Below are 19189 nucleotides of genomic sequence, written 5' to 3'. Positions count from 1 at the left end.
GTGCAGTCCAATGTTGACTGCGTCGTCTGCTGATCTGTTTGCACGGTAGGCAAACTGTAGGGGATCCAGCATCCGTTCTGTGACAGTTTTTAGGTGGGCCAATACCAGCTGTTCGAGGTCTTCATGACAACAGCTGTCAGAGCGACAGGGATGTAGTCATTCAGTCCAGTGATGGAGGGTTTCTTGGGGACCGGGATGATTGTAGAAAGTTTAAAGCAGGAGGGGACTTCACACAGCTCCAGAGAACTGTTGAAGATATAGGTGAAGATAGGATCCAGTTGATTAGCACATGCTTTGAGACAGGAGGGGGAGACCCCGTCTGGGCCGGGGGCTTTCCTTGTCTTTTGTCTCTGAAAGAGCTGATTCATATCCTCTTCACAAATCGTGAGTGCAACTTGATCGCTGGGATGAGTTGTTAATGGGGTTCCCAGAAGTGTGATGTCAGTCAGTGTGCTGGGTTGGATGGGAGGTGTGAAGATGTTGTTCTCAAACCTGCAGTAGAAGGTTTGCTTCAGTGGTAGATGGGGGGTGACTCTTGTAGTTCGTGATGTCTTGCAGGCCTTTCCACACTGACGCAGGGTTGTTATCTGAAAACCTGCTTTTCAGCTTTTCAGAGTAGCTTCTTTTGGCTATTCTGATCTCCTTCGTTCCTGGCCTACTTACAGAGTTTTGTCCTCCCCTCTGTAGGCATCTTCCTTGGCTTGTCGAAGTTTCTTCAGTTTGGCTATGAACCATGGCTTGTTGTTACTGTATTTGCAGAAGGATTTGGTTGGCACACAAACGTCTTCACAAAAACTGTTGTACGATGTCACAGTGTTAGTCAGTTCACCCAGGCTCTCAGTTCCAGCCTCAAAGATACTCCAATCAGTGCAGTCAAAACAGTCTTGTAGTTCCTGCTTTGCCCCACTGGTCCATCTCTTCACTGTTTTTACTAAAAGCTTAGTAGATTTTAGTTTCTGCCTGTATGCTGGAATAAGATGAACCAAGCAGTGATCAGAGTTCCCCAAGGCTGCCCTGGGTACAGAACGTTATGCATCCTTTAGAATTGTGTGGCAATGATCCAGTGTATTTTTCTCCCTTGTGGGACAATTTATATGCTGTCTGTATTTGGGGAAAAAAATATATATATTCATTCATTTTCTACCGCTTATCCGAACTACCTTGGGTCACGGGGAGCCTGTGCCTATCTCAGGTGTCATCGTCATCAAGGCAGGATACCGTGCCCCCTATATATATATAATAGTTTTCTAACATCACACTATAATCAAGAAATAATATTTCATGATATCATAACTGGGGCACGGTGGCTTAGTGGTTAGCACGTTCGCCTCACACCTCCAGGGTTGGGGGTTCGATTCCCGCGTCCGCCTTGTGTGTGTGGAGTTTGCATGTTCTCCCCGTGCCTCGGGGGTTTCCTCCGGTTTCCGCCCTCGGTCCAAAGACATGCATGGTAGGTTAATTGGCATCTCTGGAAAATTGTCCGTAGTGTGTGATTGCCAGTGAATGAGAGTGTGTGTGTGTGCACTGCGATGGGTTGGCACTCCGTCCAAGGTGTATCCTGCCTTGATGCCCGATGACGCCCGATGAAGCCGGCACAGGCTCCCCGTGACCGGAGGTAGTTCGGATAAGTGGTAGAACATGAGTGAGTGAGATATCATAACTTTAAAAGGGCTCAGTTTAAAACCATAGATCGCTGAGGTTTGATTATATTCTATATCAAGCATCAAAATTCAACCAAAATGAAAAAAAAAAAACAGTGGGTGACGTCATCGACCGGCAGGTTGCAAACAGAGCGCGTGAGAAAGCGAGAGAGCGCGCGCGCGCTGAGGGATCATGCGCGAGATTTCTTCCCACCTGTGCAGTTTCTCAGGTGTGCACCGGGGAGGAATGGCATATCTTATGGCAGCCTTCTCAGTCAGCAATACTGTAACCAACTCTATCATAATGGTAAGGGACAACCAGTGTTTATCTATGTGGCTGTTTATGTTTGGTCTGATGTGCACCATTATCAGATACCTGAAACGGTGAAACAGTAGCTGTTTAGATCGTGTCTGTGCTCATCAAAGGAACTTGAGTTACCTCCTTTAAGACTGGAAATATAGAGCAACACTAGAGCAACTTTTAGAAAAGGTTATAGGATCACGTATAGCATTATATAACTGTTTATTGTGTGAAATCTTTTTAATGCTTAAAGTAATTATACTACAGAATATGACTTAAAGTAATAATATACTACAGAGAATGTGTGCACAGGGACGTTCAAAAATATAATGTGTCCACTTGCATCTTGATATAGTCCAATTTAGTAAAATGTAGTTTGTTTGTTTGTATGTTTTCACTGTAGACTGCTTGATTGGTGATATACATAAAAAAAAAGACAACACATCAGTTTGCAGAGATCCATTTTGTAATATGACACGGCAGTGTTATTTGAACATGATTACCATTCAAGCTAAAGCTGTAGACTGGATGTTTTCATTCTGCTGAAACACAAAGAAGCTTTGACTGATAGTAACCCCATATGTCTTCTGTAACCAGAGGGACAGGGATTAGACACCTGCATGTCTCTTTGCAGTTAGTCACCCACTCATCCTGGATAGTGTTCAACACGATAACTGCATACACAATCACAAAACAATACAAAGTATAGCATTCTCTATTTTAGGGTAGCACTCTCTATTTTAACTTTTTACTGCCATAATTAAATATTTTACAATGTGACAAATAAGGAATTTTATCGCTTCTATATTCATATTGAATATTTATAGAAATATTATAGTTATAGTACGGATAATTTTTTTGCCCTGTTTTATAGGTGCTGTTTTATTGGTGTTTTATATACCATGTTGTATAATGTTCCTATTTCAGAACACCAATGGACCTCCTGATCTCATGTTGGACACACGGATAGTGTGTGTATCCATCGATAATTTAATGACCAATCATACTGGCAGCCAACAGACCCCACTGTTACATGCACACTTAAAAAAAGTGGAGAACAACATAGCGGAGGCACAGCGATTCTCGTACCTGCCCAGAAGGCCAGCAGTCAATATTGAATTCAGAGACGTCTCATACTCACTTCCTCAGGGACCATGGTGGAGAAAGAAAGGTATAGTTTAATTTCATTATACATACTTGACTTATTATTTGGAGAGAGCTTAATTTGGTTTGATTTTAGTTATTTGTTTAAAAGACCACCATTTATTTACAGTGAAAATAAATTTTTCAAATATATATATTGAATCTTTTTTATTTGTAATTATTATTAGTATGACCCACATTTACATATTGGAATGTGAGTGTAATATTGCTACACATGATCAGTACAGTGTAGAGGTATAATTTATTTACATTCCTACTGACTTTTTTATTTCCATTATGGTTTATTACATGTAGCATTGGCCTATATTATCCAAGGTGTCTACTCATATATACAGTTTCACAGATACAGAATAAAGCATCCTTAATATGATTACCAACATGTGACTCTCAAATTTTTGAGGACATGATATGCTCTCATTTCTTTTTGCCCTGTAGTTTTCTAGAATTTGCACATCTTTGGGTATTTTCTCAACCTTTAAGTCCTGTTGTAGTTTGGGTCTTGTTCAAATATACTTTCAGTAGACTATACAATTACTGAGTACACAATTATGTTTTTATGAAAAATTCATGAATGCATCCCTGTGATGGTTTGGCACATAGAATTGGCTACTACTAGACTGTTCCTCACCCTTCACAGATGGCTATCGATTCTTTTGAACCCTTTCTTCTTAAAAGCCAGTGTGATAGTACTGCCAGCATATTAGGTGTTAGGCCAAAGATAAAGCCCTGGGGCTCGTATAAAGCTTGTATGATAACAGTCCAAAATGGCAGCAGTTAGCTTGATGTTTCACTGGGTGCATATAGTGGTGAGGACCAGTCTGATCCTTTTGTACTTTAGCTAGAGCATAATATGGAGGTTTTGGTGAATGAATACTGGGATTACACACAGGCCAGAGAAATAGGACTATTTATCTTTTCCAATTAATAATACATTTATTATGGTAATGATAATAAATGAATAGGAGAATAGATCATTTTCATGACTGGGTCATTGTTGGTCTTATTTTAGATAAACATGGGATATTATGTGCTTTGTAGATGTCTCAGTGCCAAAAGTTAAAAAGCAGCTATATTGAAACATTATCCACCTGCATGTGCATAAGATTTTAAACCAGTTTTTAACCAGCTTAATGCCATCAATTCATGTACTTAGAGCTGTGTTTGATTAGTTATCTAGCATAATGTTTTATTAAAACATAGCTGCTAAGGGAAAGATCAAACGAAAAATTGCTCATGGAATTATATGCTCCATCAGAAGCAGACTGCTACACCCCCAGCGTAGGAAGGAGTGCTACCGCAGGTCATTCACACAAGTGGCTGTCAGACATTATAACTGCATTCCAGTGATGTTATTGTGCAATATTTTATCATTTTATATAATTTTATTTTTTTAAATATTGTTTTATATCTTATGAAACTTTTCTTTCTTCCTGTTATAAGTCTTTAATGCCTGCACTTTAACTATCTGTGAGTTGCTGTGTAAAGTGAATTTTCCCACTGTGGGATCAATAAAGTTTATCTTATCTTATCTTATCTTATCTTATCTTATCTTATCTTATCTTATCTTATCTTATCTTATCTTATCTTATCTTATATGGAAATATTATTAATAGGCAATTATTTATCGGTCTTAAATTTCTAAGACATCTGTCCTTCATTAGTTCCTCATCCTTAACTGACTGCAACTGTATCCAATGCCTTTGAGCTCTCTAACAAATCTTTGTAATCCATACTTAGTGGAAAGTGAGCTCTGGCTACAGTAGTGTCTGTGACCCTGATCCACGCTCACAGCTCATTTGGTAACTGTCGGTCAACAAACTGTATTAACCTCAGTTATGAGCACCAGGGTTGGATTGGGCCTGTCCAATTAGAATGAAACTAACAGCTGTGCACATGTGGATATGAAAGCAGTACAGATTGATGATGTGTAGGATTGCCTTTTTCAGTTGCCTGGGTGCCTAAAGTTTTTTTTTAAGCATGTACATGTGTGATACTACAGTGTTTAAAAAGAGGTTTACTGTAAGGCGATTATTAAATGTTCAGTGCACATTTTGCATTTGATATACACATGCTGGTACATTGATTTTAGAAGTTTAACAACTTCTAGGTTTTTATCTGGATGCATATTTTATGTATAGGTGTCAAATTGCTGATATTTTGGGCAATTGTTTTCATATTTCTCCAGTAAACATTTAAAAATACACATGCTGCTTTACAGATAGTAAGGTGACATTCAGATTTTAGGATGTTCAACTTCATGCATGTGACTTTTATATCCAATTCTTCCAGATATGGGCCTTATGTTCAGGACATTAGCACTGCAGATATGGTGTTGTTGCATGGGAAAACATTAGGTTTATATCAGAGAACAGGGCTGGAATTGGCTTACTCTACAACTTTTTATATAATATCCACAATCTGTCTGTGGAAAACTCTTTTATAACTCTCCAGTCTATATTAAAGGTACTAGAAATATAAATGGTCTCCATGGTCACTAAAATAAGTAATATACTGAAGTGTAGAAAGCTTTGTTAACATAATCAAATGTCTTCATTTTTTTCCAGTAGGTTGTGCCACTTCTAGCTGGGATGTCACCTTATTTAGCATTAATGTGGCACAGAGAACCAGATGCCATAAACAGCACAGAAGTATTTACAGTAGTGCAGTAGAATGTGCATCAGGAGTGTACAAACAAGCAATCCAAAAAAAACGAACTGCTATTAACAATCACTCATGCAGTCAATCTGCTTATTTAATCTGTCTGCCAGTATTTTTTTTTTAAGAGGATTAATTAGCTTGCACAGATGAGAGATGATTAGTTCAGAGTCAAGAACATCTAGTCACTGTGGATGCAATGACAAAACCCACAGTGGGGAAGTTCACTTATCACAGCAGCTCACAGACAGTTAGCGGAGGTATTAAAAACATAGTAGGAAGAAAGAAACGTTTAATATAAGACTATCAACAATAGTTCAGAAAAAACACATGAAGTATTATGCACAAACCCTGGCATTGCAGGGGTTTCTAAGGTAAGTTATCATTGTAGCACTTCTGCCTTGAAACAAATCCTCAACTAGATATTTAATACAACTCTTCAAGTGCTAAGTATGGGGGATCCCACACAAGAGGACAGCGAAGGTCAGAGATATTTGTGTATTACTTGGAAGGATTGAGACTGCAAATCCAATCAAGCTCAAACTGGCGCTGTTTTTTTTTGTTGTTGTTGTTTTTTAAATTAGTTTTTTTAAAAATATTTTTTAGTTTAAACCTACTGTTGAATGAAACAGTGATTATGACTATAAGAGACTTTATTGTTCCACAGTGGGAATTTTTTTCTTTTGCTTTCCATCCATCTGCTTGTTATTACACACAGAATATAAAACAACATTCTACACAGTTCATTCTTAAAAGTACACGAAACATGGTTATACATACAAAGTACGTATGGCATACCAACGTAAATATATTACAGGAAAATGTACATTGCCAAAAAGTCTTTAGAAATGTCTCAACACTTGACACCTTGGATCGAGTTCAGAATGCATTGTCAAACTGGACAAATGTAGGTGGTTTAGTAGAACTGAGGGGAAAAATTGCAAGGGTCATATAACAAGTGAGAATGAGCATTATCCTTTAGGAAAAAGGCAAACAAGAGCAACCATGCAAAAAATTTGAGAAACACGATAGGTGTATAACAAATGCTTTCTTTCACCCAACTCACAAAGAACCATTTATGTGAAAAGGAGGTGCTAAGTGAATATATTTTATTAAGGTAAAGCCTGACATGGGGAGAAAACAGCACTCTGCTGTGAACACAGAAAAATGTTTCTCACATGTACCCATTGCCCTGTTCTCTTCCTTCTTAGGTTACAAGACCCTGCTGAAAGGCATCTCTGGCAGCTTTACCAGCGGGGGTCTAGTGGCTATCATGGGGCCCTCAGGAGCAGGGAAGTCAACGCTTATGAACATCCTGGCAGGATACAGGTGAAGACAACAAAGCCATGTCATTCTATCACACACACTCACACACACAATATATTGCACATGTGAACAGGTGTTGTCAGTAGTTTTGTGAATGAGCAATAGAAGCATTATGGAAGTTTTTAAATTCTCTTATTAATGGATTATTATTCATTAGGTTTTGGCATTTATTGTTTGTTGTACACAAATAAACTTTAAAGAAAATATGTCATAATCACACTTTCTGGTAGAAAAATATTGCTAATCAGAGAGCAGCACAATTCAAAGCTGTGTTCCAAAAAGAATGCACCGTAATCTCTCTCTCTCTCTCTCTCTCTCTCTCTCTCTCTCTCTCTCTCTCTCTCTCTCTCTCTCTCTCTCTCTCTCTCTGTGTGTGTGTGTGTGTGTGTGTGTGTGTGTGTGTGTGTGTGTGTGTGTGTGTGTGTGTGTGTGTAAACATTTCATTAAATTGATCCTGACAGTTGTTATGACTGAACAGAATGTGTATTTGAATTGCTCATTTTGGTTTAACAAAAGCCACATGTTAAAGTTTAAAGTTATGCCCCAAAATTTCCTTTTGCCTTTTAGGGAAACAGGAATGAAAGGAGATATCTTGATAAACAGACAACCCAGAGATCTGAGGTCCTTTAGAAAAGTGTCTTGTTATATTATGCAAGATGATATGCTTCTGCCACACCTGACGGTCCAGGAGGCCATGATGGTAAGGAGCTAAAATTGTGCGTTTTCTGTGAAAGCAACAAAATGATATTGGTCATTTGTATTCAGCAGCTTTTTAGATGTATGATTAATACTTCACCTCTGCTTGTGTGACTTACAGTTTTTAGCATTCACAAGCTGGATAGCTAGAAATGAACTCTCAGTACCTACTGATATATGGATTGCAGGCCTTAATGTGTATTTGACAAAAATTAGAGTTTGAAGCATAATGTTATGTATAATCAAAAGATTATTTTGTTTTTTAAACAAACTCTGAACTCTATTCAGGTATCAGCTAATCTAAAACTTCAGGAAAAGGACGAGGGCAGGAGAGAGATGGTAAGAAAAAACTGTGTGAACCTCTTCATACATTAAATGTTGTCTATTATCTGATTCTTGTCTAGATGTTATAGATATATAATTTAGAGCATAGTGTTGTAACTTATTAGGTTTTGCTGGATTGTGCAATAACTTGACTATGAATAGTGAAAGAAAAATGTAGTTTTTTGCCAGCAGATATTACGAGCTGGAAATTAATGTTCTGATTTTGCTTTTTGTGATTTTGCTTTTTAGTTGCTTTTTAATTGCTTTAATTGCTTTTTTTTAAATCCGTAGTTAAGTAACTACCATTTCAGTAATGATAAATAGTATTGTAATAGCTAATATACCTTTGAAGAATTCTGATTTTACAAACATTGATTGAATATTTGTATAATGCTTTATATGCTTTTTATGCATTATATGTTTAAATGCTGATTGATGATTCATACATAGGAACAATTTAGTTACAACAGCATAATTGAATTTGATATTCTTTTAATTCAGAAAATTCATATTTCAGACATAATATGGACAATTATTTTGTGTATTTTTGCTTAAACACACCATTGATGGATAGACCCTCGCATGTTGCAATGGTAATTGGAAATGTAATAAACTTTTGCTGGAAATGGATTGGAAGTTTTTGTAGCAAAATCAGAGAACTGGAGTTATACAAACAGTGAAATGTACCAGTGCTGTGATAATGAATATCAGCACTTTTGGATCACTGCTTCCTCAATCAATTTAATCAACTGGTATGGAACTTTTCTTATAATATAAAAATAATGCCTCTATCTTTGTAGGTGAGTGAGATCTTGACTGCACTTGGCTTGTTGGAATGTGCTAAAACACGCACATCTAACCTCTCTGGTGGCCAGAGGAAGCGCTTAGCAATTGCCTTGGAACTTGTCAACAACCCACCTGTCATGTTCTTTGATGAGCCCACAAGGTGAACCCCTTGAGAAACATTCACTCATAATACATGTTCCTCTGTGTCCTCACATATACTAAGGATTATTTAATTCTCACTGAGCATCATAGCATGCACTAGACCCAAACATAGAATTTTTAATACCATAATATAATAATAAATATGAACACATACAATCTGTTTTTATAGTTGGTTGTGGTGAAAGGTTTGATAACCACAAACGTCTCTGAGGGGATGATTAGGCAATCTATTTATTTCTTCTTCCTATGGGACTCTCCTATGGGATTAGGCCATATAACTGATTGCTTATTAGGCCATATAATTAATTATTTTTTTCCTGACTAATAAATACATAATCCCCATTATAAAGTTTTTAAACAGCAAGGCAAATTCTTTTGTTTTTGCTATACACTGAATATATTTGGGTTTGAGTTTTAAAAAAAGATGAGTATGAGGAGATAGATGAGAATATCCTGATATTTATATCTGGATATGTTTACAAACCGAGAACACGATACCTTTATAATGATCAAAAGTATTAAAAAACCTGACTGACAAGTGTTTCTTTTTGATCTGCCCTGTTTAAACAATTAATAGTTCTCATTATCTACTCTTTGTTTTTGTCTGAGAAGGCTTAACCAACATGAAGACGAGAGAAATGCAAGCTGGCACTCACATTGTGCATAGCATGTACAGCAATTTGGAATGATTTGATAAATAAAAAAAAAATGGTGTGCTAAACTGGACATCAAACATGTCAGCCACGGAAGACAATGGTTGATGATAATAATAATATTGTGAGAGCTGTGAAGAAAAACCCCACATCAGTGACAGCAGAAATATAGAGTTCAGAACACAAGATACTAACCACTCTTGACTTATATCACATCAAAATGTTTGTTATTTAACTTACTATAGTGGAATAGACAGGCAAGTCAGAAAAGAAGAGCTCTTCTCACTTATATAATTTGTTTTCTGTTTAGTGGACTTGATAGCTCCTCCTGTTTCCAAGTCATCTCACTGATGAAAGCTCTGGCTCAGGGAGGCCGAACAGTCATCTGCACCATTCACCAGCCCAGTGCCAAAGTCTTTGAGCTCTTTGACAAAGTAAGCTATAGAGACTGAAGAAGATAACTATATTATGCCATTATGCAACTGTTAGTGTGTTAGCATAATTTAAAATGGGGGTTGTGTAACATGACATAACATAACATAACATAACATAACATAACATAACATAACATAACATAACATAACATAACATAACATAACATAACATAACATAACATAACATAATAAAATGGGAGGTTGTATAACACAACATAGCATAATAAAAGCAAATTATGTGAAAATGCATAACAAGATTGCAGATTTGAATAAATTCCTTTAGCATTACCAGTTCTAGCATATTTGACAGCTTGGCCAAAATAATAAGACAAACACCCACCATCACCATCCCAACCCCACACTTCAAACAAGGGATGATGGGAAATACGGTACAAGATGCCCATTCTGACAGGTTAAAATTAAAATGTGAATGCCTTATATGGTGATATGATATCATTTACATGCACATAAGGGTTAGAATAGTTACTGCATATTTATTTGTCTGTATCTGACAAGTGTGTCTGGATATCCAGTGTCAACTGAACAGTGGCAAACAGTGCTGGGCTGGCTGGCCTCCCATCTCATCCCATGCCAAGATCGGCCATTGCCTTTAAGAGTTTGCTCAACTGAAAGGATAAGATATGAAAAGAACTTTATTTCACAATTTAAAAGTTGTTTTTTAATTGTTTTACAGCTGTATGTACTGAGCCAAGGTCAGTGCATCTACCGAGGAAAAGTATCAAACCTAATCCCCTATCTAAGGGAACATGGACTCAACTGCCCTACATATCACAACCCAGCTGATTTCAGTAAGAAATCACCTTTGCTGTTAAAAAGCATGAAGCAAATGTGTATCGGAAGATATAAATGATTATCCATGCCAAAGATTTCTTGGAATTGACTAAATTATTGTAAACATAAAAATATATTATAAAAGTGCATTTTGTGTGTATTCCACTTGTTTCCGAAAGAGATGGGTTGTAGTATATATGTATATATGAACAGGTTTTTTATTTTTTTTTGCCTTCAGTAATGGAAGTGGCCTCTGGAGACTATGGTGACCACATGGCTCAACTGGTGAAAGCTGTTAATGAGGGAAAGTGTGAAAAAGATTACAAAAATGAGACAAATGGCGATGAGGCTCTGAACTCTTTCTTTTGGCAGAAACCATCTGATGAGGTGAAAACACAGACAATGTTCTTTATCCTACAAAATGTGATCACTAAAAATGGGCTAATTTAAGCTTATGTATCTTATGTTAATTTGTGTTTTAAAAGTTACATTTATTTTTTCTAGGACTCCTCTTCCACTGAAGGCTGTCACAGCTTCTCTGCCAGTTGTCAGACACAGTTCTGTATCCTCTTTAAAAGAACAATCTTAAGCATCATGAGGGACTCGGTAAACAAAACAGCTGATCATTGCATAAATGTAGTAACACATTTGATAAAGGAGTATTTAAATTTACACATTCCTTATCATCTAATAGGCAACCTAACTGATCATGTAAATTGATTACATTCTTAGATTTTTTGTTTCAGAAACAGAGCTATAATGAGCATGAAGAGCTATAAAGTCAAATATGCATTAAATGATTAAGTATACAATATCAGTTTCAGCATGTATACTCTGTCCAATATCCTTTATGTTTCATTTACAAATGCGTTCCAAATAGTGAATACACACTATCTTACTGAAAACATGTTTCTTCCAAAAAATTAATTAATATAAAGACATTGTACATTATGTAATACAATATTTCTTAATATACTTGGTGAACACACAGTAAGATGACTTAAATAGTTATTTCAAGTTTCTTCCAAAATTGTTCAATAGTTTTGCATATTCATTCATTCATTCATTCATCTTCTACCGCTTATCCGAACTACCTCGGGTCACGGGGAGCCTGTGCCTATCTCAGGCGTCATCGGGCATCAAGGCAGGATACACCCTGGACGGAGTGCCAACCCATCGCAGGGCACACACACACACTCATTCACTCACGCAATCACACACTAGGGACAATTTTCCAGAGATGCCAATCAACCTACCATGCATGTCTTTGGACCGGGGGAGGAAACCGGAGTACCCGGAGGAAACCCCCGAGGCACGGGGAGAACATGCAAACTCCACACACACAAGGTGGAGGCGGGAATCGAACCCCGACCCTGGAGGTGTGAGGCAAACGTGCTAACCACTAAGCCACCGTGCCCCCCAGTTTTGCATATATTGTCATAAATAAAGAACAGCTGTAGACTCAAAGGTTAAACCTTTAGGCAACTTCATGGTTAAATGCATGAATCACTGAGATTCTCACACATTTAAAATCCAACTATGCAAAGAAAGTCTTCAAAAGTCATTCAATAGTTTAGCTTTTAGCAGCTACAATGTATGATGTACAAACAATGAGGAAATATAAATACTTCTGAAGCTAAAACCAAAAGGATACTGTCACTTGTATGTATGTAAATGTTGCTATGTGTGTAACATGTGAAACTCAACACAGACAGATACGTAAGCTCTGGATTGAACTCAAGACCCTGTTACTGGGAGACATACTTTTAACTCAATATAAACAAATACATAAATACCACAGAACTAACCACCGGCAGCAGACAGAGAGACAGATCATGCTACAGTGTGTGACAAGCAAACTTCAACAATGAATTGAGTTTGAGACTGAGACTGAATTGAGACTGTCTACAGTCCTCTCCAAAACTATTGGAACTTCTAGGCCAATTCATTTGGCATCAAGATCAGAAGGATTTGGGGGATGTATATGAGTTGAGTGCTAAAACATAGAATTTTCTGTATGAAACCATACCATTTTTGGTAAGCAGAAATATAAGAACAAATAAGTCTTAAAGAAAATTACAGTGAAACAATATGTTTGGTTGCGCATCTCTTGTTAGCCTCGTGGCTTGTTGCACTTGCCATGACAGTCATTTTTGAGAAGACTGTACATATTTAAGGACCTGTCATAAATAATAACACAGCTGAATCCAATGTAAATACAGTCTGAAGTCCACTATGGTGCTTTTGCCATGATAAGTAGCTGTTGAGAAATGTTGCTATGAAATGAGCAGAACTTCAAGAGTTCAAGAGAAAACTGTAATTATGAGGTCCAGATTTATCAAATGTATGATAATCAGCAGTACAAGTTTATGTTCTGTTTACCCTCTAGCACTATATACAAATATAATCGCATATTGAATGCTACTAGGCTGATTTGATTTTTTCCCAAAAGATAACTAAACAAAATAAAACAATATAATAAGACAACAAAAAGTCATGTAGTGTTACTCTTTTTTGACTAGGTGTTGACCCACCTGCGCATCACCTCTCATATTGGAATTGGGCTCCTGATAGGGCTTCTGTACCTTGGGATTGGAAATGAAGCCAAGAAAGTCCTCAGCAACTCTGGTTTCCTTTTTTTCTCAATGCTTTTCCTCATGTTTGCTGCTCTGATGCCCACTGTGCTTACCTGTGAGTGAATTAAATACAATATCTATATTCTCTGTATAGATATGTATGTATCTATATATCCTACATACCTATTCGTTTTCTGAAGTATCTATTAACCTTTCTATCAATCTATAGTATCTTCATTTAGCATGATGTTTCATTATATCTTATTGCAGCCAGCATGGATGGTTTTGTATCATGAATTTTGTTTCATGGGTGATTGTATCTGATAGTAATATATAGCAAGTGATCAGATGTCACCAGTGATTAGTCAAGCTACATAATTCTGTGCTAACGGTCTAATTATATTAGAGCATATTATCATGATTACATTGTATCAAGAAGCATTAATAGATATTTTTTTATATATTTTTTAATCATAGTTCCTCTTGAGATGGGTGTCTTTTTGAGAGAGCACTTAAATTACTGGTACAGCCTGAAGGCGTACTACCTCGCAAAGACTATGGCCGATGTCCCGTTCCAGGTAATAGCTTATGTTATCATATGAAATATGTTATAGCGAATAAATGTTGACTGTTAGATTGTATTTTAAAGATTTGTTAAAGGGGTGGTGAAAGATAACATTTTCATGGTACAATAAGAATTAAAATGGTGGACAGCTTTGGAACCAACATGTTACAAAAGCTCTGAGGAGATTTACTCAGGTCAGAGAAGGGTGCTGCCAATTTAGGAAAATCCAGCAGTAGCATTATATAAGCAGGCTGTGCTCCCTGTTAGAAAGCCTTTTCTCTAAATCTAATATTCACTAATGGTTGCAACAACTGTGTATATAAGCTTCTTCATATTGAATCATTTTATCATATCTGAGTTTTACATATTTATTGTTATTGTTATTCAAAATGTTATAAATTGATTATTTAAATTATGAGTAATATATTTAAGACTGATTTTAATCTGCAATTTTACTCTACTATTTAGGTCTTTTATAATGATAAATATAAAGTCATTATATCAGACTTTGAAGGTTTTGAAATACGTTTGATCGCAGTCTAGTATTGTTAGGAATGCCTGAAAAAAGGAAAATCTAAAGATAAAAAAAAGAAATGTTAGCTAATTCTTGCCTTGAGCTGTAATAAAGTGCACCAGGATTTAAATACTTTTCAGGGTTGAGTACTAAAACATTTCTTACAACAATTAAATGTAACCTGTAATGTATCATTTGTTTTACTGATTCTGGTTAATAGATTGCATTCCCAGTGGCATACTGCAGCATTGTTTATTGGATGACCTCTCAACCATCAGATGCTGTTAGGTTCACCCTCTTCTTGGCTTTGGGTACCCTGACATCGTTGGTGGCCCAGTCTTTGGGTCTTTTGATTGGGGCAGCATCTACATCATTGCAGGTGATTCTAAATTAGTGTTTCCTTTTCTAGAATCTATTTAATTATGGTTAATATAATTACTGAATTAATAATACATGTTTTTGTAATATGCAATTTCCTAGGTGGCTACTTTTGTAGGGCCAGTGACTGCCATACCTGTGCTGCTATTTTCAGGGTTTTTTGTCAGCTTTGACACCATCCCAAAATACCTCCAGTGGATATCTTACATTTCCTATGTCAGGTAAGTGTCATAGTCTTTGGAAACAATTTTTGAAATAGTAATAGCAGTGTAGTTCCTTTTCCTTATAATTGCTTTATCCATCAAACAAAAGCACATTTTTATGCACAACAACTGACAAACTAGATTTGTAAAGTTCATCGCGACAAACTTTGATGTTGGCTTTGACGAGGCAAGTATTCGCAAAGTCCGGTGCTTTTTGGAGGCGAGTGCACATAAGGGTCAGTGTTACTTTTGGAGGCAAGTGGACAGAAAGATAGAGTGCCAAAACATTTGGAGGCAAGTGGAGACGAGCATGTGACGTCATCCGAATACTCCTGAGGAAATTCCCCTCATTGGGCTGAGTGTTTTGATATGTCACATGTTCATGATGTGCTAATTTTTGATTTTCACTTGACATCATGTGACGTCACGTGACGTCACTAGTATACCCGCGAGGCAGTTCCGCTCATTGTGCTGAGTGTTTTGATATGTCACATGCCCATGTTGTGCAAAATTTTTTATTTTCACGTGACATCACGTGACATCATCAGAATACACGTGAGGACGTTTCCCTCATTGTTCTGAGTGTTTTGATATGTCACTTGTCCTTGTTGTAAAAAGTTTTTTGATTTTGCATAATTTGAGGCGGGGCTGCGGGACAACCGAAAGGCCAGTCGGTACACCTATTTAAACCTTTGTTCAGAGTATCACCCTAAAGGAGCTGGCCGAGTTTGGTGTAGATAGTTCGAAAGCTTGCCGAGTTATAAACCTCCAAAGTTTAGAATGGGAGTCTATGGGAAAAAAGGCCAATTTGAGACCCGGTACCGGAAGTACCGGTACTCGGATCGCTTAGAAAAGTAATAGCAACAAACTTCAGACCAGGGTCTACAGCTTATCCGAATTTGGTGCACGTGGCTCGAAAGCCTTAGGCCGCATTAAATTTTATACATTTTTGTCTAAGCTGAAATAGGAAATAGGGAATTCTACAAAGCCAACATAATTAGATAGTAATGGCATGAGTAGCTTAATATATATACTGTGTGTATATATATATATATATACCAAATAGTGACAAGAGTGCTTGTTTAATGTAGCTGTTTTATGGTTTTCAGGTATGGATTCGAAGGAGTTATTTTGTCCATCTATGGGCTGGACCGTGAGGACCTATACTGTGAAAAAGATGAGACATGCCACTTCCAAAAATCCAAGGCTATTTTGAAGGAGCTAGATGTTGAGAATGCTGAGTTGTATCTGGACTTCCTTGTGCTGGGCATCTTCTTTTTTTCTCTGCGTCTTATTGCTTACTTTGTCCTCCGCTACAAAATCAGTGCAGAGAGGTAAACAGCAAGGCAGCAACAACTATGACAAAACAAGACCCAAGGAATGGTGAGCTAGCAACAAAAGTGCTAAAAAAAAGTCCATATAAGGAAAGCCATACACTGAACAGTTTAAACTACTCACCCTTAGTGCACTATTTTGCACTAAAAAAGGATATGGGCATCAATGTGGATGTGTGACAATCTAAGTACATATGCATGTGACAATCTACAGTTGGTTTAAACAGTTAATCAGGGAGTTGGTCTCATGTCCTGTTTGGGTTTATGCTGTGTACATTATGTATGTATAACAGTGTGTCTTCCTGGGTATGATGGATCCTATTCTTAATAAATAGGATACAACAATAACAATCAGACACATAGGAAAGGGTTTCACAATTTTAAGAGCTGGTCTCTGCTAGGAGTGGTATGACTAATAAAGACTAGTCAGCTTTCCCATCATTAAAACTAAAACTGATTCAAGACATTGCTATTTTAGGCTATTTTCTTGCAGTTAAATATCATTAACAGCACCAAAGAAAACAAGAAACTGCAATTCAATTAACACATAAAAGCTATAAAATACTTTTTCTATCTTCAACTCAAGGAATAAAATCTGTGCAATAATAAATCTGTGTATTATATTACACAATTCATGGACATACAAATTCTCACAATGCACTTGTGTGGATGAGCTGGCAGCTCAGCTGAAGTCGTGAGCTGCCAGCTTACCCACACAAGTGCATTATAGCTCAATGACCAGCCTTCCTTGGATGGAGGTTGCAGTGTCTATAGTAGTGTCTGGGAAGTTTTTCCAAGTTGATATTGTCTTGGAAGTTGCTGCACTGAACTCTGGCCTTTGTAAACTCTAAAAGTGAATCTGAATTCAGCCTTGGAGTGCTGGCATGCTCTGGGAGGATGTACACTATCTCTGACTAATTATACTGTGGTGCAAGTAAGACTGTGAATTGTGGGCCACGGCAGCTAATATGTTGTTTATGGGATTCAAATCTATAGCCATGCAATTTCTCATTGCCCTTGCACTTAAAGCTCATACACTATAAATATTCTCATAGTCAGGAAATAATAAAATGCACAGTATTTACTCTTTGTGCTCTTAGTTTGTTATTTTGAGATTTCAGATAAATAAAGTTTGTGTCTACATTAACCTTTGCTATAAGCAAAATTAGGGTAAAAATTCTCTCCCTGGTGACATAAAAATACTGATCTACACAAATATTTTGTAATAAAACTTTGAAAAGCATCTTAAAACATGACTAGCTATTTGTAAATTGGCATGGTTCATATCACTGTCAAATGATCACTAGATGTTGCTAATATGTTGTTTGTTTGTTTGTTTTTGTCTAACCTTTTTTGTCTGTTAACAATGCAGATTGACCTTATTAAATGGGAATCTTAAGTAAATAGTGTTTGCCAGAGTGCTGACATTCTAATAATCAAATGTCCATGTTATGTCAGTGCATCACAACATCTGGAAAAACAGAACAAAATTATATGTTTGTAATTTTTTATATAAATTTTAATACAGAACAGATTTAAAAAAGTTAATTTATTTATCAGTGAGTTTATTGTGGTACAATCTTATACGATTGAATATGGAGCAAATATGAACGTATCAGCATATTGTAAGTATTACCATTTGTACATATGCATGTGTTGGAATATCTTTGCTAAGGACCTTCAGCTGGAGAAATTAATGCAATTATTGAATTTACATGGTCTTTAAGTTTTTTTTTTTTTAGGTATTTCTAGGAGGTATTATCAATCTAGCTTTTTTCTTTGTATATTGGCTGCATATTATTTTTAACTCACACACACATCATCTAAACATCTACTACTTTCCTTTAAGACATTGGGGCCGTATTTTAATAGCCAGATAATACTTCAAGGGAGTGCAATTCTTTTCTGTGATATTTTAACATGGTAGAGCAGTAATAAATTCATTCATTCATTCATTCATCTTCTACCGCTTATCCGAACTACCTCGGGTCACGGGGAGCCTGTGCCTATCTCAGGCGTCATCGGGCATCAAGGCAGGATTCACCCTGGACGGAGTAGTAATAAATTGAATTGTTTAAGAAAATGTTTTTACCAACTTTTCTTTCTAAGTTTATGTAAAATCAAGTTTTAGCTCTCATTATACAAAATACAAACCTAATCTTGAAAAATAGGTAGAACCTATCTATTTATTTATTGTGCATTCATACTTTACATTCCTTTATCATTTAATTAACATTTTTTAACACAATCAACATGTAAACTATTTATAGTTGGATATTTTACTGTGTCTGCATATGTCGTAGTGTTTGTACATTCTTCACTCATAGATGCAAGTTATCGCAAATGCTTAATTGCAGTTCTTGCTGCTAAGGGTGGCCCAACCAGTTATTAGGTTTGTGGCAAGCACTTTTTCACACAGGGGCATGTGGGGTTGGATTTTGTTTTAACTTAACCTCCTAAGACCCGAGCTTTGGTTTGGCTTGCATTTTAGATGCAATGTGATGTCCACGTATGTGGACACCAGGTTGTAGGAGGTTAAAAACCTTCATTTAAAAACTGTATTTTGTGTTTTCCTTGTGTTATCTTTGACTAATATTTACATTTGTTTGATGAGCTAAAACATTAAAGTGTGACAAATGTGCAAAAAAAAAAAAAAAAAAAAATCAGGAAGAGGGTAAACACTTTC

At 36.6% G+C, this 19189-nt stretch overlaps 1 protein-coding gene across 3 annotated transcripts; it reads left to right on the top strand.

Annotated features, from left to right (window-relative positions):
• Positions 1-1833: 1833 nt before the first annotated feature.
• Positions 1834-17841, top strand: abcg1 (ATP-binding cassette, sub-family G (WHITE), member 1). Of its 3 annotated transcripts, none has more exons than XM_060888124.1 (15): positions 1834-1947; positions 2869-3112; positions 6972-7089; positions 7654-7786; positions 8071-8121; positions 8907-9052; positions 10018-10141; positions 10836-10950; positions 11172-11320; positions 11438-11539; positions 13456-13561; positions 13987-14087; positions 14809-14967; positions 15069-15187; positions 16279-17841. In XM_060888124.1, the coding sequence occupies exons 1-15, from the start codon at positions 1834-1836 to the stop codon at positions 16505-16507; spliced, it is 2010 nt and encodes a 669-aa protein (XP_060744107.1). In that variant the 3' UTR covers positions 16508-17841. The 3 variants fall into 3 exon arrangements, with proteins under 3 accessions (XP_060744107.1, XP_060744105.1, XP_060744108.1); XM_060888122.1 differs by having other exon boundaries at positions 13456-13624; XM_060888125.1 differs by lacking the exon at positions 1834-1947 and adding an exon at positions 2640-2666 and having other exon boundaries at positions 13456-13624.
• Positions 17842-19189: the final 1348 nt, after the last annotated feature.

This window comes from Tachysurus vachellii, chromosome 15 (assembly GCF_030014155.1).
Source record: "Tachysurus vachellii isolate PV-2020 chromosome 15, HZAU_Pvac_v1, whole genome shotgun sequence".
NCBI classification, from domain to species: Eukaryota; Metazoa; Chordata; class Actinopteri; order Siluriformes; family Bagridae; genus Tachysurus; species Tachysurus vachellii.
The sequence above is the reverse complement of the archived record's forward strand: the minus strand, read 5'-3'. Positions and strand labels throughout refer to the sequence as shown.

Bases quoted from the DNA above. Each gene is read 5' to 3' on its own strand.
- abcg1 (XM_060888122.1), top strand. From the start codon at position 1,834: ATGCGCGAGATTTCTTCCCACCTGTGCAGTTTCTCAGGTGTGCACCGG. The intron at 9,053-10,017 runs GTGAACCCCTTG...TTTTCTGTTTAG, and splicing joins TTCTTTGATGAGCCCACAAG to TGGACTTGATAGCTCCTCCT. The intron at 11,540-13,455 runs GTAAACAAAACA...TTTTTTGACTAG, and splicing joins TAAGCATCATGAGGGACTCG to GTGTTGACCCACCTGCGCAT.